General features: G+C 28.9%; 10 protein-coding genes across 11 annotated transcripts; 3 read left to right on the top strand and 7 right to left on the bottom strand.

The window, feature by feature from the left end:
• Positions 1–2,146: 2,146 nt before the first annotated feature.
• Positions 2,147–3,065, bottom strand: OCT59_022391 (uncharacterized protein; the record flags this gene model as incomplete). The annotated part of the gene is made up of 3 exons (XM_066144778.1): positions 2,147–2,583; positions 2,667–2,691; positions 3,036–3,065. The coding sequence occupies 3 exons, from the start codon at positions 3,063–3,065 to the stop codon at positions 2,147–2,149; spliced, it is 492 nt and encodes a 163-aa protein (XP_066006207.1).
• A 120-nt stretch (positions 3,066–3,185) lies between these two features.
• Positions 3,186–4,179, bottom strand: OCT59_022390 (uncharacterized protein; the record flags this gene model as incomplete). The annotated part of the gene is made up of 2 exons (XM_066144777.1): positions 3,186–3,831; positions 3,899–4,179. The coding sequence occupies 2 exons, from the start codon at positions 4,177–4,179 to the stop codon at positions 3,186–3,188; spliced, it is 927 nt and encodes a 308-aa protein (XP_066006206.1).
• A 2,025-nt stretch (positions 4,180–6,204) lies between these two features.
• OCT59_022389 (uncharacterized protein) lies at positions 6,205–7,585 on the bottom strand (the record flags this gene model as incomplete). 2 transcript variants are annotated; one of them, XM_025320576.2, is made up of 6 exons in its annotated part: positions 7,328–7,585; positions 7,117–7,243; positions 6,984–7,052; positions 6,841–6,912; positions 6,675–6,763; positions 6,205–6,603 (listed from the first exon to the last, which is right to left on the bottom strand). In XM_025320576.2, the coding sequence occupies exons 1-6, from the start codon at positions 7,394–7,396 to the stop codon at positions 6,424–6,426; spliced, it is 606 nt and encodes a 201-aa protein (XP_025171018.1). In that variant the 5' UTR covers positions 7,397–7,585. The 2 variants fall into 2 exon arrangements, with proteins under 2 accessions (XP_025171018.1, XP_066006205.1); XM_066144776.1 differs by having other exon boundaries at positions 6,424–6,603; positions 7,314–7,585.
• Positions 7,586–7,619: 34 nt separating this feature from the next.
• Positions 7,620–9,056, top strand: OCT59_022388 (uncharacterized protein; the record flags this gene model as incomplete). The annotated part of the gene is made up of 3 exons (XM_066144775.1): positions 7,620–8,194; positions 8,258–8,411; positions 8,481–9,056. The coding sequence occupies exons 1-3, from the start codon at positions 7,626–7,628 to the stop codon at positions 9,054–9,056; spliced, it is 1,299 nt and encodes a 432-aa protein (XP_066006204.1). The 5' UTR covers positions 7,620–7,625.
• Positions 9,057–9,129: 73 nt separating this feature from the next.
• OCT59_022387 (uncharacterized protein) lies at positions 9,130–9,821 on the top strand. Its single transcript, XM_025311503.2, has 2 exons — positions 9,130–9,385; positions 9,450–9,821. The coding sequence occupies exons 1-2, from the start codon at positions 9,161–9,163 to the stop codon at positions 9,561–9,563; spliced, it is 339 nt and encodes a 112-aa protein (XP_025171016.1). The 5' UTR covers positions 9,130–9,160; the 3' UTR covers positions 9,564–9,821.
• Positions 9,517–12,464, bottom strand: OCT59_022386 (uncharacterized protein). The gene is made up of 7 exons (XM_025320575.2): positions 12,185–12,464; positions 11,921–12,098; positions 11,735–11,860; positions 11,016–11,663; positions 10,616–10,943; positions 10,270–10,541; positions 9,517–10,192 (listed from the first exon to the last, which is right to left on the bottom strand). Exons 1-7 carry the CDS (start codon positions 12,448–12,450, stop codon positions 9,794–9,796), a joined length of 2,217 nt encoding a protein of 738 aa, XP_025171015.1. The 5' UTR covers positions 12,451–12,464; the 3' UTR covers positions 9,517–9,793.
• Positions 12,465–12,642: 178 nt separating this feature from the next.
• On the bottom strand, positions 12,643–14,854 carry OCT59_022385 (uncharacterized protein). The gene is made up of 7 exons (XM_025311502.2): positions 14,498–14,854; positions 14,090–14,408; positions 13,898–14,013; positions 13,656–13,825; positions 13,262–13,587; positions 12,981–13,194; positions 12,643–12,906 (listed from the first exon to the last, which is right to left on the bottom strand). Exons 1-7 carry the CDS (start codon positions 14,772–14,774, stop codon positions 12,817–12,819), a joined length of 1,512 nt encoding a protein of 503 aa, XP_025171014.2. The 5' UTR covers positions 14,775–14,854; the 3' UTR covers positions 12,643–12,816.
• A 12-nt stretch (positions 14,855–14,866) lies between these two features.
• OCT59_022384 (uncharacterized protein) lies at positions 14,867–17,155 on the bottom strand. Its single transcript, XM_066144774.1, has 6 exons — positions 16,244–17,155; positions 16,122–16,180; positions 15,965–16,051; positions 15,853–15,885; positions 15,532–15,782; positions 14,867–15,440 (listed from the first exon to the last, which is right to left on the bottom strand). The coding sequence occupies exons 1-6, from the start codon at positions 17,031–17,033 to the stop codon at positions 14,975–14,977; spliced, it is 1,686 nt and encodes a 561-aa protein (XP_066006203.1). The 5' UTR covers positions 17,034–17,155; the 3' UTR covers positions 14,867–14,974.
• Positions 17,156–17,185: 30 nt separating this feature from the next.
• On the bottom strand, positions 17,186–18,229 carry OCT59_022383 (H/ACA snoRNP pseudouridylase subunit). The gene is made up of 5 exons (XM_025320573.2): positions 18,173–18,229; positions 18,036–18,098; positions 17,682–17,960; positions 17,583–17,609; positions 17,186–17,514 (listed from the first exon to the last, which is right to left on the bottom strand). Exons 1-5 carry the CDS (start codon positions 18,198–18,200, stop codon positions 17,381–17,383), a joined length of 531 nt encoding a protein of 176 aa, XP_025171011.1. The 5' UTR covers positions 18,201–18,229; the 3' UTR covers positions 17,186–17,380.
• Positions 18,230–18,401: 172 nt separating this feature from the next.
• Positions 18,402–20,873, top strand: OCT59_022382 (uncharacterized protein). Its single transcript, XM_025320572.2, has 7 exons — positions 18,402–18,594; positions 18,660–19,150; positions 19,235–19,436; positions 19,579–19,655; positions 19,739–19,949; positions 20,018–20,470; positions 20,590–20,873. The coding sequence occupies exons 1-7, from the start codon at positions 18,555–18,557 to the stop codon at positions 20,607–20,609; spliced, it is 1,494 nt and encodes a 497-aa protein (XP_025171010.1). The 5' UTR covers positions 18,402–18,554; the 3' UTR covers positions 20,610–20,873.
• Positions 20,874–20,980: the final 107 nt, after the last annotated feature.

The following is a 20,980-nucleotide window of genomic DNA, read 5'->3' as shown; positions in this document are numbered from 1 at the left end:
AAGGCTTTACTAAATTAAGTTGTTCTGCTATTCTTTTATATGACGCGTCTTCCAAAATTCTTTCAACTATTAACCAACGAAAATGTCGATTTAGTTTTAATTTAGGCATTACGCGAAGGAAATAAACCAATATTTATACGTGAAATCAAATGTTTTATGTTACATAATGAACTTGTCACGTGTTTGTTTATTTTTTCAATTTTCTGGCAACCCAGCAAGTCAACAACCTGGCAGATTCTTAGCAACAAAATTTTCAAGCGTTTCCTTTATTTTGGATATTGCTGTAAAAACATTTTTGCAATGTTTTTTCATTAAATTAATTAAAAAAATATTATGCAAATATTTATTAATTAAAAATACTTTGAAAAAACATTTTTGCAACATTTTTTTATTAAATTAATTAAAAAAATATTGCACAAACATTTTTTTAATTAAAAGTACTTTGAAAAAATATTACAATATTTTTTTTGTTAAATTAATTAAAAAATATTACATTTTTTAATTAAAAGTACTTTAAAAAAATAGTTTATAACATTTTTTTATTAAATTAATTAAAAAACATTGCAAACATTTTTAATTAAAAGTATTTTAAAAAATATTTTATAACATTTTTTCATTAAATTAATTAAAAAAATATGTAAATATTTTTTTTTAAATTGGTTCAGTAAATTAGTGCCAAAACTGATTAGGTAAATTGCAGAATTGTGGATTTTAAGCTTATTAATAAAATACAATAGTTATATTAATTTAGAAAAATATTATAATATATATAAAAAAAAAACTCTTATTAAAAAATTTAAAAGCCATAAAAGAATATTCACTTCAGTCTATTTTTTAGAAATTTTAAACTATATATCTTTAAAAAAAAAAAGTGAAATACTTTTAAAAAAAGAAATATAATAAATTGTTTTTAAAATAAAAATAATATAGTTTTTTTTTAAAATAAATGTAATAAAATATTTTTTTAAAAAAAAGAATAACAAAATTGATAAAAAGTAACTTCAATTTTTCAGTTCCAGTTGTATTATATATGAGTAGGAGTATAATACATTTTTTAATTTTTTTTTTCCAGAAAGTGAACTTTGTACTAATATTTAAAAAATTTAAGATCCCAATATAGTTTTAAAATAAAAAAAAGATTAAAATATTATTTAATTATTTTTTTTAAAAAAATTTAAAATTACCTGTTTAATTACAATAATTACAATTAAAAATATTATTTAAATCATAATTTTTAATAGTTTTATATAAAATTTTTCTTTCTTCTTCTAATGTTTCCAATAATGCATTTTTAATTTCATTTCATTTAACATATTATTTTAAATTATAATGTTCTTTAAATTTGTTTATCCATTTATTAGCTGTAAAATTATTAACTTCAAACTGCTGTGTAAAAATTTAGCTTTTTGAGCCTTTTTCATATAATATATCAGTATTTATAATAAGATCATATTGGTTATTATTTATAATAAAAGAGTCTCTTTAATTTGAGAAAAATATGTGAGTTTTTTTCTCTATTTATTTAATTTTTTTAAGTTTGAATTTACATTCAGCTAAAAAAAAAATATCAAAGATAATATTTTGTTTAATTTTATATAAAATAGTAGTATTTTTGATAATTAAACAAAGTTGTTTTTTTTGTATATATATTAAACAACTCTTTTTTTGTTTGAAAAGTATTTTGTTTTTACCTGTAGTTGAAATCATTTGAGATATAATTTCCAATATAAATATAAAATGCACTATAACATATTAAGTAAGATTATATGCTAATATAATCTAAATTATTAGTACATCTTACTTATAAGTTAATTATGATTTATAAAGGGACAAAAAAAGTATCAATATATATTACATCACAAAACTATATATAATATTAGTACAACAAAGTTTTTTCATTAATTGTAAAATGAAATATAAAAAATTTATATATAATATTAGTATATATATATCACTGGTTAAAAATTAATATATTGATAATAGATATATATATATATATTTTTTTTTTTTAATACTTTATTATAGATGCGATCATGTCCTATTATAATCACGCTTACTTACATATATAAACTTACAAAATATAAGATAAACAAATACATATAAGAATTAAGCGACCTCAAATTCAAAGGTGACTGTCATGATCTACCTAAAAATTTGCCCAATGACCATCTCGATGGAATGCCAAATCATTCCATTTATTCCAATTACTTTCTAACATCTTACAGCCAACATTTTTAACATCCACTTCAGTGCGTTTACTATGTGACTTAGCTTTTTTATCTTTACTGCTAATACCGCACTGCTTTTCTTTCTTTATTTGTAACTCATTCTTTGGTTCCCAAATAAGCACTTTGAATTCTAATAAAACTCTCCCAGTTATTTGTTTCAGTACCTTATACAACAATTTTTTTTCAATTATTTTATAGCACCTTAATAATTCTATTAACTGACAACTGATTTGATTCTTCATTAAAAATGTAAAATCATATAAACATCCAATATCCCACATACCAAGCTCATTAATTTTACCTTTTAATTCTTGTGTATCTATATCATCTCTTGAATACTCCTGTATAATTTTAGCTAAAAAAATTTTTAATCGCTACACGTTATAAATAACGTGCATGTATGATTCTTTCTTTATTAAAAAAGCTGTATGTACATACTATCTAATACAGAATGATGAAATGACTATATAATTAATTCGTTAAAACTACTAAAAGAAGTCTATATATTTTTCTTTCAAATAAAATTTGCCATATGTAAATATAATCAAATATGGAATGGTGTGAAACTACAAAATAAATTCAATAGATAATCTGTCTATATATTTTTTTATCTAACTTAATAGCCTTATGTAAATATTATCAGATAAGGAATGATTTAAAATCCAAAAATAATTATTCATTTTTTCTCTTTTGATAATTTGTTTCTTTGTAATTAGCCATCTCACAAAAGAAAATAGAAAAACAAAACAAGAATAACTAATTACTTATTCATACCTTCTTAATACCACGAGACGCTCTTTATCTTACGAGCTCTTGTTTCACACTGACCAATAACATAATTATAAGACAATTTATAAGTAAGTCTTTTTTTTTTAACTCTATTACAATATGTCATCAGAGTTTGAAGATCTCTGACACTATTCAACCCCTATGAAATTCAGGCCTTGTAATCGGTATTTAACCACGTAGTATTTCTTGCCAGAGAAGCACGTTATCCTGTTTTCTAATTTGTAGCTCTTGAAAATTTGTGGTAATATTATTGACCATAGTATTCTTACCAGCACTGGTCGACTGTTCTGCCACCTTAATATCTTCACGTTCAAAAGTAGCTTCTTTTTTCTTTCTTAATTCAAGAAAATATTCACTGTTGAAGGAATGGTTAATAAAAATATCTTCTTTCAACATGTTGTATCCTGATCTACTTGTAACTTGGTCTAACAGAAACTCCAATTCCTTGTTTGAGATATAATGTTTCTTAAGAATATCACATCTTCGTTTCAATCGATGTTTGGAAACTACTGACTTTGACTCAAATCTATTATTAGTGTAATTCCATTTATTCTTATTATTTTTAAGGCTATTCGTAAACCTCTTTTTATACTTCTTTTGTTCTTTCATTATTTTGAACTGTTTGTTAATACCCAAATTCGAGTATGTAACTAAATAGTTACCTGTACCACTATCCATTGAAACCTTTTTTGTATAAGTAACGCTTATGCGTTTACTTACTATTTGTTTACTTTGACAATAATTTTTAAACGTATTTTGCATGGGAGGTGTAGGTGTTACTATCACCTTTGAACGACAATTTTGATATACTTTCCTATTGTTTGACATTACATAAGCACAGACATTACTACAAAATGAACATGGAATATAACCCCAAATACCATGTTCGTTTACCGTAACTAAATTTAATATAAGTTGTAGTCTGTCTATTCTTTTCTTGTTTCTTTAATCTATTTTCTATCGCTACAAGTTTATCCAATAATAATTGACGTATTCTACAAAAATACTTATTTCTAGCATTTAAATCAATAGGTAACCCACAAAATACACTTGTTAAGTATTTTGAAATCCTGTATTTAGTATTCATAATAGTCCTATCTGAACTAGTCTTAAACGGCTTATCATATAGCTTCACTATATGTCTATTATTGGTAATAATCATCAATGTATTTTTCTTTTTCTGTAACGAATCCACATGTAAAAGGATGTAGGACTTTCCTTTTCGGGTGGAGTAGATCGTATCCACACCCGTATACCGTTTTACTTTTTCTGGACAGAAAAAAGTATAGCCGACAACAATTTCTTTATTCGGCATCCTATATCTGATTGGTGCACTGTATTTACGCCTTCTTGTGAAGAAAACTTTGTAAGAAAACTGCAAACTTTTTTCTGTAAAGGACTAATAAGCCCTTATAAACCTTTGCGAACTGAAAAGAGTGATAATAAAAAGTGTGTTATGTAAGATAAGGAACACTTTTGTCTTAATACTGAAGTGCTAATTTTCTAGTAACTTAACGAGAAAAAAGCGTATTATTTCTTATGTGAAAAATGGACGTGAACGGTATAGGGAAGAGTTTTTTTCTAAATTATTTAATAAGTTTTTTATAATAGATATATATCAGATATATACCTGATATATAGTAAAAATGCAGAAAATTGGGTATTAGATATGTGTAAGATATGGGTAAATATATATATCATTTATATATTATCTACATATCATATATATATTAGGTACCGATATATATAAATATATATATTTATACATATATTACACATATTGAGTACCCAATTTTTTGCATTTTTACTACACATATCAAATACATATCTAATATATATCTGCTATTGATATATAATTTTTGATCAGTGTATAGTGGATTACAAAAAGAAAGCATCAATTTTAAATTAAATTTACAGTATAAATTACAAGTTCCAGTAAATAAATTTATATTTATTTTAAAATTAAGATTTAAAGCAATATTTTAAAAGCATTTATTTATTTAATTAATAGTGAAATTTTGTAAAATAAAATCATCTAATTTATAAAAAAGTAAAATTTTAACTTTTTAACTAAGGCAGATACAGTAAAATAAATGGCAAAATTCAATTCTTTGAGTAAAAAATAGCTTAAATTCCAAGTACTATAAAAATTAGATCACTAATTATTGAGAAATTAATTTAAAAATTATGTAGATTACTGAAAATCAAATTTATATCAGTATAAAAATAATATCAGTAGAAGTATTTTACTAGAATTATAAATGGATTATTAAATCAGGTTTAATAAGTTAATTGATAAAACTGACCTGAAATTTTTTTTCAGATTAAATCAGATCAAATTATATCAGATTATCTGTTTAACCTAATCTAATTTGAAATCAAATTTCAAGTTAATTTGAATAAAAAAAAAATAAAAAAAAATGATAATTTTTTTTATTTTATATATTTTTATATAAATAAATAGAATTTTGCTAACTTTCTCTCTGGAAGATATCACCTAGGTAATATTACCTGTACTAAAAATTAAAATTTATAACTTTTATAACTGTAAATTTCAAATTTAACAACTCCAGCAAACCTAAACCTTACCTTAATTCTAATTTTCTAACCATAATCCTAACCTTAATCCTAATCCTAATTTTAATCTTCTAATCCTAAATTCCTAAATTCCTAAATTCCTAAATTTCTAAATTTCTAAATTCCTAATTCTAACCTTAACTCTAATCCTAACTAATCTAAATCTGACTATTATTTTTTTATGAATGATGTAATATACATATATACCAGGTTTATATGATTTAATTTTACATAGGTGATGTCATCTGGGTTAAATCACATGGAGAGAAAATTAGTCTTATACAAATAAATATTAGAGTTTTGTTTTTTATTACACCTGTAAATCTGTAATATATTACATTCTAAATACTCTAGATAAAATTACATAATACTAGGTAAAATTAAAATATATTAACATATTAAAACATAAGACATTTAACTAGAATGTAAAAAATAAATTTTTTATAACTGAAAAAATTCCAAGTCCCTAGAATACATATAAAAAATAAAAAGAGAAGAATCCTATTGCAAAGCAATTGGTTACAACTAGTTTATTATAATAATAATTATTATTAATACTTATTAATTTATAAAACTTATATATTTAATAATTAAATTTTTCTGCTTTCTTAAAGTATAATAATAATAATAATAAAAATAATTTTTTTATTTTTTTATATAATACAAAATTTATAATTTAACTAATATTTAAATATTTCTTTCCTTTTTTTTGATTATTTTTCAGTAATTCTATTATGATTTTTAATAAAGATTTCCAATGTTTAGTCAAAATATGCTTCTCCTCCACCTCCTATAAAAAATAAAAAAATATATATATTAATAATATATACTAAATAAATATAACTAGTATAACTAGAAAAATTATCTTTCCTCCATCATCATCAAATGCATCATCTGTTTCTCCATTATCAAAATAACTTTCAACATAATCTGTAGCATCACCATATTCTTCATCTTCTTGAATCTGCTCCATATCTGGGTATTTTTCAAATTCATTTTCATTTCCATGCTAATTCATATATATTTATTGTTAATCACCATTTAAAAAGTAAAAAAATTCAAATAATTTTCTTAAAATACCTCCACATTTTTAGCTTTTTCTTTACTTTCTTGTTCTAACAATTGTCCAAATGTCAAATCCAAATCAAATTGAACTTTCTTCTGGTTTGCTATTAAATAAATAAATAAATAAATAGATAGATAAATAAATAATAAATAAATAAATATTTCTTCAGAAATACAATACCATCAGTGGAAACTGTTACTATAATTGAGTCATCTTTAACTATATGTAACTCATGTGGAAAAAATGCTAAGTCTGATTGTATTTTTAATAAGTAAGAATAGAATTTAATTTTAAGTTAATTCACATCACAACTTTTACGCAACCTGTCTTAACATCTCGCAATGAATGTTGAGCTTTCTTTTTTTTAAATTGATCAGAATATCGTTGAATATCTAAAGAAGAAATAGAATTATTACAAGGAAATTAGAATAAAATTCATGATCAATCTAATCGTACCAGGTGAGGGAGGTGCTGGTGTTATAAAGAAAGCTGAATCTTTAAGGGATGCCTTATATCCAAACAATGCGTTAAGCATTTTGTGTTCATCTTCAGAAGGTGGTATTGGTTCTTGAAATTCGATCCTCTAATTTACAATAAAGATATCAAAATTAATATACAAAAAAGAACAAAAAAGAAAAATGGTAAAATAATACGGGAGGTGTGTCACTTGAAAGAGTTTGATGTAATATAGCTTGTAATTCACTTGAGAAATTCGGGCGACCAAATCCCGATCCATTTCTTCCACCAAAGCCCCGACGTCCACCTCCTCTACCTCTACTCATTATCGGCTAGGAATATACTAATATAGAACTGCCTATAGTTAAGGCTTAGTAAAAATTGAAGTTTCTCTTCAGCAAATTTTGAATACTAAAACCGAAACCTAAAATCCAAATTTGATTTGCCAAAAAAAAAAGGATTGTCGATCGTAAAAAAATCGGTGCAAGGGTGTTGTTCTTAAAAAAAATATGACCGAAACTTCGCCTGATTCAGAAATAGATATAAATCTCTTCATATTAAATTATAAAAATTTAGTTTCTTCTTTGGAAAATCAGCGATCCAATGTTGATATTCCTGTAATAAATTATCATAAATTCTTAACAGAACAAGAATTTTTTTTCAATTCCGGAGAAAAAATAAACCACATTCGTTCTGAACATAATGTGAATTGGGAAGCATCAGAAATTAATCAATTTTTTACTGCATTACAGCGATGTGGTAAACATAATCCCGTCGAGATATCGAGAAGAATAAAAACGAAAACTCCTTTACAAGTTATTATGTATATTGAAAAATTAGAAAATGAGCTACGATATGCTAAAGAAATTGGAAGAATCAAGAATGAACCTTTGAACTATGAGCATATACCGGCTGCTAGAGAAATGAGTAAAGAATGGGCCAAACTTGAAGATAAGTCTGCTAAAATGTTGATTCAAAAACTTGAAGAAAATGAGATAAGTTGCGGGATTGAAATTGATTCTATCACTAATGAATCGAAATTGCAACAGGATAAATCAAAGATAGAATTATTCAAGTTGTGAGTATTTACTTTGGTATTCACATTATTTAATTAAAATAATAAGATTTTATTCTTGTTTAGTGATATGGAGACCAAAGATAAAGAACTTCCAAATCATATTTTATGCTCACTTTATGATGTACTAAGAGGTTGGTTAACTATTATTATTTATGACTTAATTATCTTAAATCAACATCATGAAAGACTGTATCCGCAAGAGAATATTAAGCATTTGGTAAGAAAACATGGAGAATCTAAATAAAAATTAAGTGTTGTGGACATAATGAATTATTTATATTATTAGATTACAGTACAGGAAATACGTAGAGTATTACGATTTCGTGGTTATAAAATTAAAGGTGATTTTCGTCAACATATGTTACCAAATCGAATAGTGACGGGACAAGTAAATATTAACTCAAAAGATCAGTCAAGCAATATTGAAGTTCCCGGAAGAAGTATTTCGAACATTAATTTAATAAATAAACGTGACGACTGGTCTACCGATGCAGATGATATTGAAGTTGGTGAATGGGGAAAGATTTCAGGAAATAGTGAAAATGAAGGTATGGAAACGGAAGATACGCAAAACTCAGATTCTTCAAATTGTGAAAGTTCTGATGTAGAAGAATGTGAAGAATATGTGAAATGGAAAGAACAATTTGAACAAGATCATGAATTAGAATTAAAGGAGAGCATTATAGATAAGTTATATGAGAAAGCTTTGGTAAAATTATTACGTGAACATTCTACTAATAACCAGTTTTCAAAACTGCGAGAGGATAAACTTGAATCCATTTTTTATTACGCAACCATATGGAATGATCGCATAAATCATATAAAATTAGACAAGGCTTTAGAGGGTGTAGGCAATGACTGACGTAGTAATCACATGACTTATTATTGTATTACAAATGTGTTATAAAATCTAAAAGTCTATTAAACATGAAATCTAAAAAATTTATCTGTACATAAATTCTTAAAATGCGAAGTGTACTTTCTCGTTCTGGAGCTTTTCGTTTAATTAATGACATGAACAAAATTGTACCAGCAGCTCGAATTCATCGTTTACTAACCTCTTCACAGTTGGCTGTACTTACACGTCCTCGTTATTTTGCATCTGGACCTGAGGGCCATATTAGAGATGCTACTGACTCTACTTTTTCCAAAAAAGAGAAGGCTATTGAAGACCAATGGATTCGTGCGCAAGTGAGTGATTAATTATATTTCACTTTATATTTTATAATTCTATAATTTACTTCGCTATTTTCAGGATGCGGAAAAAGTAAAGCACCTTCGTGAAGAACTTGCAAAACAAAAAAAGAAATTGAAAGAACTCGAAGAAAATCTTGACGAACTTAGTGATAAAAAAAAGGAAAAGGATTAGAATAAAAAGTTTTTTGTATCATATAGTTTTCTCTTGTCGCAATTTTACTATTCAAAAAAAAGTTGTTTTACGTTTCTTATAACAAGATTGTTATTTACGTTTAAAATTTAAAATATAATTACTTAATATATCTTGTCAATTACATCTTAATAACTAAATAATGCAATACAAATATTTTAAATATTTTTAATATGAACTATATAAGCGAATTAATAATAATAGAAGGATAATTAATCTTCAACTATTTCTTCAATTTCATCTACAACTTCCTCAATCCATTCTTCAATAATTTCCACATTATCATCATCCTTTCTAGAGATGACTGGCACTCCCGCTCTTTCTCTTTCTTCTGCTAGATCTTTTTCAACGCGTTTACGCCAAGCGTTCCATTCATCAATAAGACGACGACGATGTGCTAATAATTCTTTAGATACTGAAGTTTGTGCAAGAGCATCTTCTGCTTCGAATGTTTTAGAATATTCTCTCAGATTCTTTCTGATCGTCTTTTTATCATCATCTGATAATAAACTTTTTGGACGAGGTCTCCATAACAATTGCTTAAAGTTGTCTAACAACTGTTTTTGCAGCTGTGCTCCTTTAAAATCCCAAAGAGTGTACCCATTTTCCATCTATGAAATCGAGAACGTGGCGATGTTAAAAATAAATTACTTATCACCTACAGCAACTTCTAGATATTTATATTTACCGAATGTCTCCAGACACTAGCACTAGTAATTACATAACGTCCCGTGGGATCCCATTCAATATCAGTAACACCATAGTGTTCCTGAGTAGACATTAGTTGTATGGAAGCAGATGAATCATTTTTTGATCCTTCTTTTTGATCACCAATAGTGTCAAAATCTAAGTCCCAAAATTCTAGGTCAAAAACAGTCGTCGACCGAAGAGTTGCCAATATTACGTGTCGACCACGTGGCGACCAGTAAATAGCATTAGCAGTTTTCTTCTCCAGTGTTTCTAAAGAAATAAATAAATAATCTATCTTTCTTTGTACAAGAAAAGCTTACTAAGAGTAAACTATTGATACTTACTAATTAGTTTAAAATTAGCTGTGCCGCCACCTTTACCAGGTTTAGGTTTCTCAAGACAATAAAATGAAACATTAGTTCTCAAAGTAACACCACCTTGAGTTGGTTGTCCATAACTAGGATCATTTGTTGTGATAATTGCAAAACGTTCACCTTTAGGTTCCCATGCAAAAGCAATAACTCTATCCTTGACTTCAATGACTTCAACAGGAATGTCTTTCTCACGAACTCTAAATATTTCAAGATTTGCAAATGTGGATTTTTTGGTTTTTGTGTGTCGATCAATTTTAACACACAGAAAATCACCATTTGACTGCCAGTGCATTTTACACTATTATATAAAAATAATTTTTTTAGTATGTTTCAATGATTTAATAAAATTTAATAAATTTAAGAAACTTACATCTTTAACGTTGACCAAATTCCTTGTTCGTATAATCTCTTTAGAAGGAATATTTAACAAAGTGACACGAGCAGGCTGATTATCAATTTCCGGCGTCCAATAACTTAACAATTTCTCTTTATTCTTTTTATCACCCGAATTATGTTTTTCTTTATCAGAAGCGGGTGCCCACTCAAAATCTTCTACTCCTTCAATCTTAATACTTTTCTTATCAACTAATACCATTGAAGGTGTTTCATACACGGAAATCTGTTGTCCTGGTGTAACCCTGGCAAAATACTTATCAAATGGAGACCACTTAAACATTGGCCATGTAATTTTATTAGGAGTTCCGTCAGTCGATGTTGAAGACGGAAATGAACGCAAAAGGTTTCCGGTTAAAACGTCCCATATAATAATTTGATTCCCTTCATCTTCATGTCCAAATGGGGTACCTAAGCCTCCATTTGTTCCAAGAGTGATAGGTTCATTACTCCATGTAACAAGAAAACGTTCATTGGGAGAAAAATCTATCAGTTTAACACCTGGATGAACGAATCTAATAATTTTGTTCCAACTAGGACCTCCCCATAGTGCAATACCCTGACGATGAAATGTCGCTAAATAAGTTCCCAGGGGCGACCATTGGACATATGTTTCAGTCCAATACTGTAAAAATAAAAGTATATTTACACTCAAATAATATTCATGAATGTGCAATATAAGATAATAATACTTACAACACGTTTATGCTCTTCTTCCGGAGGTTCGGTCTTTCTATTCCAAAAAATGCTCACGTCGTCTCCACGATAAAGCACAAATTGATCACGTGCTTGTGGATCAGTAAGCCAGCTCCTTAGATGCTCCTATAATAACAATGAAGTTAGATTTAAAATTAATGCTAAATAAAATGATAATATCATTACTTTTTCGACAAATTTTTCTTCTTCAGGTTCTTTGTATTCTTCTTCTATTTGTGAATACTTTTCAATATCAGTAAATCTATTTACGGAAAGATAATGTGTCTTATCCATTGGATAATTATCATAATTTTTTATTGCCAAACTTGCTTGTTCGGGTGTTTCAAATTCAATAAAGAGATATCTAGAAAATACACAAAACTTGATAGTTAATTACTGTATTAAATAGTTTTATTCGACATTGTAAAGTAAAAGAATTCATTTAGCAACCCCTTAGAATTTAATTTTTCAGCTTCCGAGGAAATTTCCATTGGCATATTAATACCATTTTCTTTGATCTCTCCGGCATTCTTAAAAATCTTCTTTATGACTGTCAATAACTTATCTACTTTACGTTCATCAACTATAGGCACGTTATCCACTACAATAATTGTATCAAAGCCTTCCTCGAAGGGAACTTGATATTTTGCTTCAATATCGGAAAAATCGATATCATCTTCTGTTTGTGGAAGTCTAGAAACATCAAATCCTAACATTTTATTTTTTATTTGTATTGTTTAGATTTTGATTGAACTAAATTTATATCGAGGAAAAAATTTTCTGATGATCAACGGCCCAATATAGTTAGTTACCTTAGGGAGGTTTTTTCAATGGTTTCTCGGATAATTTAAAGTTAACCGAAAAAATCACGTGAATTATTCTTTTAAAAGTATTAAATACTAATAAATCTAGGATTAAACAATTGATTTTAATTATATTTACAATCTACATTAAAATGAATATAATAGAGATAATAAGATGTTCCTGATTAATTGTTTTGTATGCTAAATTTCCAAGAAAAAAAAAATTATTTAAAATATCCATTCTTTTTTTATCACGAGAGAATACATAATATTTTTTTTTTAGTCATCGTCCTTTTTGAACAATGCTTTTCGGTGCGGCGGTAATTCGCCTTTGTTCAACCATACCAAGCCGCATGCGTTGCAAAGGGTCTTCGATAATTTAAAATATATGTTTAGCTAATTTAAAAGAAAAGGAAAAGATAGTCATTCTCTAAATTACAAACCTTGCCACCATCTGGACCTTTCCTAACGAGTGGTGTATTATGACCATCAATACCACAGTGTTGACATCGCCAATGAACTAATTCTTCGACTGATAATTTTGTGGCTTTGAGATCGCTTCTCATCCTTGAGGTTGGTGACAATACAAGACCATTTTGTAATGTTCTTGATGGTCTAATTCGCGCAATGCTACGCGAAGTTGCCCTGCGCATCCGTCTGCAACATACATTAATTAGACATTTAAACACTTCAAATATGAGGTAAAAACTAGTCATGACAGTACCTTATATCTCTTTCTTTATCTAGTCTTATTTTTTCTAATTCTTCTTCAGTCAGTATTTCTAAGACAGGACACCATTCATCAGCATCTTCAATATTACGAAAGATTGATTTCAATGGTTCGTGTTCATTGTCTGAATCGTCGGATTTTATCTCCTTTTTATGCTTTAACAATTGTTCATGGATACTATGTGCAATTAATGTAACAAATTCTCCACCAATTCCAAGATCTGACGCTAATGATTTACTAAATTCCTCGGGTGTCAAGTCTGAGCTGAGGTCCCACTCGAACCTGTCACGAAGGCTGAGTTTCCCGACATTTATATCAAGCTAAATATCACATACAAAATAATTACTTAAATAGCTACTAATTTACGTTATGATGAATTTATACATACGTTAATAAGGACCCTACTATCATCCTTTGGTGGATTACAATCGGTCATCATTTCATTTTCTTGAATTTGTTTACGAATGGTATCTGAAATAACTGTAACAAATTCAGAAGATGGAAGATCCAAGTCTACACACATTATTTCCGCAAAATGTTCTGGCGTGATCAATTTTTCTAAAAGAAGAAAATTTTTGCACATTACTATTTAATAATTTTCAATAAAACTTAAATTTAAATTACGATTACCATTAAGATTCCAAGTAAACGTGTCACGTAACTTATGAGTTCCGATATCGAAATCTAGTTTTATAGGTATTAGGATTTCTTTCTGCTCTGCATTGCGTTCCAATTCTTTGTGAGAACTATTATAAAATAAAATAATTTATATTATTCGAAAAAAGATTTATAATAATAAATAAATGAATAAAATATTCTTACTTGTATACATGTTTAGTTCTACTTCTTGCCCGCTTCACAACAGGAATATCACCATTTGCAGTTACTCCGTTTGCAGAACGTTTTTCCAAGGGTGGCGTATTTCTAGTTTCGTCTTCAAATAGGTCTGCTACGTCATCAGAATCTTCGGCAAGAGAGCCGTGCCCACCTCCACGTTGTCGTTTTTTCCCTCCTCTTATCATTGGTAAGACTAAAGCGGTATTCCCTTGCTTTAAACGACTCGCATAAGTGCTATAAAATTTTTTTTTTGACGAGTTGGTTTTCGAAATCATATTGTGTTGCAAATTCATTGTTTCAGAAGCTAGAAAGTTTCATTTTTTTGCGTTTGTAGATCGCAACTTTAATAAATTTGATATAAGATATTTAGTAGAAAATTTATGTAAAAATTACCCCGTCGCGTAACCCTTCGTGGAGCTTGTGTAAAAGAACCGTTTGTGGGCGTATGAGCACTTTTATTTGGCAAAGAACGTCCGTATGAAGTCGTGTAATAAGCAGGTGCAAACACAGGACGACGAGGCTGGTTATAAGAGTATTGTTGTGGAGTAGGTACTAAGTGTTGGTAGGTTTGTTGTCGATATGAGTGCTGAGGTTGATAACTGTAAGCAGTTTGTTGTTGACTTTGAAGAGGAACTTTCATGGTATATGGGTTATAATTTGAGGAATTCATCGAAATAATGGTATGAAACTTTAGTTGATTATAAAATTTTAATTTCGATAAGCCAGAGACAAAAAACGTCTTACAAGTACAGAGAAAAAATTAACAGATCCAATAATAACGTTTATTAGGTAAAAAACTACAATCACATGACAATACGATGCCGCAGTAATTTACTCAATATAAAATAAAAAAAAAAGATCATTAATTAATTAAATTAAATCAATATGTGTATTCTGTCGAGATGGTCTCTGCCGTTGTTTCTCTAATAATAATTCAAATTCTCTATTGACTATCATATTCTCTCTCAGCTCCCGACTATCCTTAAAAAGTGTAAACGCACTGTTAGGCACCAACGCTTTACACGTTTCAACTTTATCATAGAATTTTTGTAAGAGTGTGTCAGGAGTTACTGAAGCTAAAGTTTCTGGCGAATGTAACATCTCATCTATATCACTAATAATGTTAGAGTTATTGTTACATTTGGATGTATCTACTGCTGGTGGCATTGTCTTTGTACGAATTGGTACATTAGAAGAAGAGCGCGTGGAAATGAATGGAAATGATCGCGATCTTTTAGTGGATGATTCCGATAATTTTTTGAGACTCTCTGATGATACATCTCGAATAAACACATGCAAGACCTGTTCCGGATACGTACTCGCTATCTTTGAATATCTAAAATTAAATGAATATACACATATAGATGCATCAACAAATTATTAGTAAAATTTATTATTGTGAAATAAAGGTTAAATAAACTAATTACATTTCCATATCATATTCTCCACTATCTCCAATAAGAATAAATTTTCGACGAGGAAAGTCTTTGAAAATTTTTTCAATGTATTTTTTTTTCGTCAATCCCGGTTCTTCAAGAAGACTTTTTACCAAATCATTATAGAATTTTAAGTGTGCTGAGCCAGGTGGAAAACGTTTTATATGAAAAAATTGCTTAAGCATAGGAAATAGTTGCCACGGAGAATTTGAAACATAATGAATCGATGCACCTTTGTTATACTAATAAAACAAAAAAAAATATGAATAAATTCGCGAATATAGTCAAGATTACAACTATCCGTATACTAACCCAGTCCATATACACATCTGCCATCCCAGGAACCTAGTTTAATAAAAAAAAAATGAAATAAACTTAAAATTACGTTATAAAAATTAATAATAATATTATTATTATTATATACTTCGCATAACTCGTATAAAAATGTATTTGAGAGAGCGATACGTGGACCACTTGATACGCCTGTAAGTTTTATTGTATCATCAATATCCTTTAAAATCAGAAATTTATTATCAGTATAGTATATGTGAAATTGAGAATTTCTTTAATAATTGACGTACTGATATGACAGAGATCCCTTCATCTTCAATTAAACTTACGGTCCCATATGATGGCCGAGCTAAAGATGTAAATCTAACCGATTAATATAACAGAATATATAAATACATATCGAAATACATACCATGTCTTCTTCCTTCACTTTCCGGTAAAGCTTCTAATTTCAATAATCTCACGTGATTCCCATCTCCGTTTCCTTCTTTTTGAGCTTTGATCACCCATTCGTCAACAATTTCTACTGGAATTCTAATAATATTATGAAAATGTCCCGTATTACTTGTGATAGAAATTGATGGATGAAGATCCTGACAATTCGTTAATGTAGAATTCCCAGTATTTTCAGACAAATTGCTACTTGTGTCATCATCGTCGTTGTCGTCGTCACAGTCGTCGTCATCATCAACATTAGTATCAACCTTATCGGGGTCTTCATCTAGCTCCATATGTGATGGATGGGCCAAACTGACTATTTGCACTTTGTACCGTTGATTTCGGAGATTTTTTGTTAAAAACATAGAAATCCTATCCTCTAATAACTTGCTTTTTTCATCATCTTTATTCAATCCTGCAACGCGTCTCGCCATTCCCAATACTAACTTCTTTTTGCGGCTTTGACTGGTCCCATAGGCCCAGCCATGAACTCGCACCAGCCACTCAGAATATCCATTTTCGTTTACCACGCGAGAGGCATATGATGGTATCAAGATACAATTTTGTAAACCAATTAAAGTATCTACTTCAGCAGCATTATGTTCCTGAAAAGATATTGAAGTTTGAGTGTCCACATAAAGCTCATTTATTTCTTCTTTTACTTCCTCATTAATTTCTAATTCTGTCTTCTTAGTAACTATTGAGGTAAAAACTTTTTCTTTAATATAATTAGATGCTTTCGTTGTAAAGTGTATTTTTTCCATTGCTGGAGGCAATTCATTCGCCTATATTCTATTTTTTTAAAGAAAAGCTGAATATTTAATCGCGTAAAAGATCCTTAACATACTAAGTTGTATTTAAGGTTGAAACATGGGCTGCTGGTTACATAGCTATGAGATAAGCCAGCTTTATTAGCTTAATAAACAATTGGGTTACACTACCGATTTCCTTTTATTTAAGTTGGCTTGCAAATCATTTTTAAAAAATTAGATCTTTACTTGACAAAGTTTATTGATTGATGATTGAAAATACGTTTTGATTTTAAGACCTGTTTTAACTTTCAATCCTTAAATAAGTAAAGATAAAAGATAATGTTTACAATTTTTTTTTTTTAGAATCGACGTCCACCCATTCCGCCGCGCCCTCCAACACGATTACCGCCACGACCGCCACGACCACCTCTGAAGCCTCCAACTCCGCGTCCACCTCCACGTCCGCCTCTTTGATATCCTCCCCTACCTCTAGCTATAAAATTAATTATAAAAAAGTTAATTAAAATTTATTTATTAAATAAATAAAATTATAATACCGACCACGTCCAGCAGGTGTCTTCTTCGTAACTATTAAAATTAAAAACGAAATTAAAAATTATAAAAGCCATTATTCATATTTAAAATAGTTCATAATTTTACCTTTTTTTGGAGCAGGAGGTTTGGGCAAAAATCTCTCTAAAGGCAATAACCTATCTTCACCAATATATACTTTATCATTTGGCTTAAAAGAAGTTGCAACTATGCCTTTGTCCAATTTGACTGTAAAGTATACTTCATTCATCGGTCCAAGGATCTCATCGACTTTTCCGATCTGATTCTTGTTTTCTAAGTAGATTGGAGCATTAAAATATGGAATTTTGGTGTTGACTGATTTGCATACCATATCACCCTCGCATGCGTGAAGAAATAATCCCATTTCTAATAATTATTAATAAAGGGTTAAACAAACATTAAAAATTCAGAATTTAGTTTTATTTCAATTCTAGTTCTTACCAGTGACTTTATCCGGAGGTCCATATTGTGACGCAAATCTTGCAGAATTTGGACGACTTGCGACTGTAAGAGAATGCTAAACTAAGTTATAAACAATGGTCCTTTTAAAAAAAAAAAAGAGAACTTTAATATGGCACCTCGTTTTCCTCGTGGTGGCTTGTTCATTATTTCTTATCAAAGAAATAGATTCAGATGATTCAGATGATTCAGATCATCCTTTAAAATCAATCTTTGAGACTACCACGTGACTTATCATTCATAAACAGTGATTACAAATGATATGTTTGACAGATTATTAAAAGTCAAGTCACATGCACATAAAATTTTACATTTTTAATCCGTTTAGAAATAGTTGCAGGAACTTGAAACACGGAAATTACTTCATATTTATTAAATTTAAATTTTTTAAAATTTGTGAAACCATTTTTATTAAGTAGCGTGAGAAATTATTTTATTTAATTATTCTTTATAAATATCCATTAAGATCTTGCGAACCTTTTTTTTTTAAAAAAAAAAATAATGGCTGATAGTAAATTAAGTGGTACTACTACAATCATTGGTAGGTTGAAATTGAAATTAACAAAAATTATACGTATAAACTATAATTTATATAATTTATGTCAGTGCTTGGTGCTTCTGGTGATCTTGCGAAAAAGAAAACTTATCCGGCATTATTTGGTCTCTATCGCAATGGATTCCTTCCGGAAGGGACCAGTATTATCGGTTATTCCAGAACGAAATTGAACTCTACGGAATTTCATGCACGTATTACTGGACACATGAAAATTCTCAATGACGAAATTAAAAACCAGCTCTCTGAATTCTTAAAACTTTGTACTTATGTTTCTGGTCAATACGACAAAGATGAAGATTATCAAAAATTGGATAAAGCTGTTGAAAAAGCTGAAAGCCTTAATATACATGAAGAAAGAAATCGAGTTTTCTATATGGCTCTGCCTCCTAGCGTTTTTGTTCCTGTAGCGAAAGGACTTAAGAAAAATGTTTACTCTAAAAAAGGTATTAATCGCTTGATTGTCGAAAAACCTTTTGGAATGGATTTGGAAAGTTCTCGTGAATTGGGTAGGGCTTTGGCTCCCTTATGGAAAGAGGAGGAGGTAATTATATTTTCAATCTTTGCAATGCGTGAACGTTGCACAATGAAATTAATCTGAGATAATCGATTTTCACGCACGTGACAGACATATCGTATTGACCATTATCTTGGTAAAGAAATGGTTAAAAATCTCTTGATCATTCGCTTCGCAAATGTTTTCTTTGGGGCTATCTGGAATCGTCAAAGCATTGCTAACGTCCAGATTACTTTCAAAGAAAAGATCGGAACCGAAGGTCGAGGCGGTTACTTCGATGAATTCGGTATTATCCGTGATGTAATGCAAAACCGTGCGTAATAAACTTATTCAAAATATGTTTTAGCGTGTGTTGTAGTCTACTCACGAAATACGAATTGATTTTATTGATTTTCTGCAACGATGTATTATCATGTAACTTTTTAAGCTCATTCAAGTATGCAATTGATTAATAGATCTCTTACAAATATTGAGTATTTTTGCTATGGAACGACCTCTATCATTAAGCGCTGAAGATGTCCGTGACGAAAAGGTTTATAATCGCTATAATCGCTATAATCGCAGTATTTTTGTTTTTTACCCTTTAAGTTAATGCTTTCACGTGACTTGAAATAGGTTCGCGTGTTACGTTGTATCCCTCCTGTAAAACTTGAAGATTCTATTCTTGGTCAGTATACAAGATCGGAAGATGATGATAGCAAAATCGGATATCTGGAGGATAAAACTGTTCCTTCTGGCAGCACATGTCCTACTTTTGCGGCATGTACATTATGGGTCAATAATGAACGTTGGGAAGGTGTTCCTTTCATCTTAAAATGTGGAAAAGGTAAGAATTTACGAATTTTTTTAACTGCTTTATGAAATTTATTACTAACTATATTATATATTCTTTAGCATTAAATGAACAAAAAACCGAAATCCGTGTCCAATTCCAAGATGTACCGGGGAACGTTTTCAAGGATGCACCCCGCAACGAGTTAGTTATTCGCGTACAACCCAATGAGGCTGTATATATGAAAATGACAAATAAATTACCAGGTCTTTCCATGGATACAGTGATATCTGAATTGGATCTCAGCTACAATCGAAGATTTTCAGATTTGAAGATTCCCGATGCGTATGAAGCATTGATACTTGATGTGTTGAAAGGTGATCATTCCAATTTTGTGAGAGACGATGAATTAGATGCCGCCTGGAAGATTTTTACACCACTTTTACATAAAATTGATAATGAAAAAATTGCTCCTCAACCTTACGCATACGGTACACGTGGTCCACCTGGTATTGAAGAGTTTGTATCTAAATATGGATTCAAGAGGCCGACACAAGAATATAATTGGCCGGAACGTTAGTGTTATATTATTTTATTTTAATTCTGTATTATCGTCATAAGTATTTTTGTCGATTTAAGTTTTGACTTTTCAATTTTTTTTCTCTCCATTCTATCCTTTTAATCTTGTTTATAGATAAGATTAACAAGCTTTAAATGATCCATCTTCATCAGCCAATTGTTATATTGTATTTTATTGTTAATTTCTTTTTTGTCCTTTTTTTAACGACATGGGTTTCTCTGTATATAAGTTTTGTAGCAAGGGAAAATTGTTAATATAATGTAGTCTATGAATTTTGATTGCTTGTATTTGCGCTTGTTCTTTTCTTGAATTATTATATGTAAATTTTCATGATAATCATTAAATTCGTCTTTTAATTAAACTTCATAATTAAAAACACGATGAGTATATCAATGATTCAATTGTCTTGCAGTAGTTTATAATTAACGATATAAAAACGTTTAAACTTATTAAGCTTTCCACAAACTAATTTAGCAGTTACATTTATTTTTTCTTTCATACTTTT

This window comes from Rhizophagus irregularis, chromosome 31 (assembly GCF_026210795.1).
Source record: "Rhizophagus irregularis chromosome 31, complete sequence".
NCBI classification, from domain to species: Eukaryota; Fungi; Glomeromycota; class Glomeromycetes; order Glomerales; family Glomeraceae; genus Rhizophagus; species Rhizophagus irregularis.
The sequence above is the reverse complement of the archived record's forward strand: the minus strand, read 5'-3'. Positions and strand labels throughout refer to the sequence as shown.

What these genes read in the sequence shown, in the direction of transcription:
- OCT59_022385 (XM_025311502.2), bottom strand. Translation starts at nt 14,774, where the DNA reads ATGAATTCCTCAAATTATAACCCATATACCATGAAAGTTCCTCTTCAA. An exon ending in AGAACTAAACATGTATACAA is followed by an intron (nt 14,014 to 14,089) that starts GTAAGAATATTT and finishes ATTTTATAATAG; the next exon opens with TTCTCACAAAGAATTGGAAC. An exon ending in AAGGTCCAGATGGTGGCAAG is followed by an intron (nt 12,907 to 12,980) that starts GTTTGTAATTTA and finishes AAATTATCGAAG; the next exon opens with ACCCTTTGCAACGCATGCGG.
- OCT59_022382 (XM_025320572.2), top strand. Translation starts at nt 18,555, where the DNA reads ATGGCTGATAGTAAATTAAGTGGTACTACTACAATCATTG. An exon ending in AAGATGTCCGTGACGAAAAG is followed by an intron (nt 19,656 to 19,738) that starts GTTTATAATCGC and finishes GACTTGAAATAG; the next exon opens with GTTCGCGTGTTACGTTGTAT. An exon ending in CATCTTAAAATGTGGAAAAG is followed by an intron (nt 19,950 to 20,017) that starts GTAAGAATTTAC and finishes TATATTCTTTAG; the next exon opens with CATTAAATGAACAAAAAACC.
- OCT59_022387 (XM_025311503.2), top strand. Translation starts at nt 9,161, where the DNA reads ATGCGAAGTGTACTTTCTCGTTCTGGAGCTTTTCGTTTAATTAATGAC. An exon ending in ACCAATGGATTCGTGCGCAA is followed by an intron (nt 9,386 to 9,449) that starts GTGAGTGATTAA and finishes CGCTATTTTCAG; the next exon opens with GATGCGGAAAAAGTAAAGCA.
- OCT59_022386 (XM_025320575.2), bottom strand. Translation starts at nt 12,450, where the DNA reads ATGTTAGGATTTGATGTTTCTAGACTTCCACAAACAGAAGATGATATC. An exon ending in AAGAAAAATTTGTCGAAAAA is followed by an intron (nt 11,861 to 11,920) that starts GTAATGATATTA and finishes TTGTTATTATAG; the next exon opens with GAGCATCTAAGGAGCTGGCT. An exon ending in AGCTAATTTTAAACTAATTA is followed by an intron (nt 10,542 to 10,615) that starts GTAAGTATCAAT and finishes TTATTTCTTTAG; the next exon opens with AAACACTGGAGAAGAAAACT.
- OCT59_022384 (XM_066144774.1), bottom strand. Translation starts at nt 17,033, where the DNA reads ATGGAAAAAATACACTTTACAACGAAAGCATCTAATTATATTAAAGAA. An exon ending in AAGTGAAGGAAGAAGACATG is followed by an intron (nt 16,181 to 16,243) that starts GTATGTATTTCG and finishes TTACATCTTTAG; the next exon opens with CTCGGCCATCATATGGGACC. An exon ending in GGAGAATATGATATGGAAAT is followed by an intron (nt 15,441 to 15,531) that starts GTAATTAGTTTA and finishes ATTTAATTTTAG; the next exon opens with ATATTCAAAGATAGCGAGTA.
- OCT59_022383 (XM_025320573.2), bottom strand. Translation starts at nt 18,200, where the DNA reads ATGAACAAGCCACCACGAGGAAAACGAG. An exon ending in ACCTCCGGATAAAGTCACTG is followed by an intron (nt 17,961 to 18,035) that starts GTAAGAACTAGA and finishes AATAATTATTAG; the next exon opens with AAATGGGATTATTTCTTCAC. An exon ending in GAAGACACCTGCTGGACGTG is followed by an intron (nt 17,515 to 17,582) that starts GTCGGTATTATA and finishes TTAATTTTATAG; the next exon opens with CTAGAGGTAGGGGAGGATAT.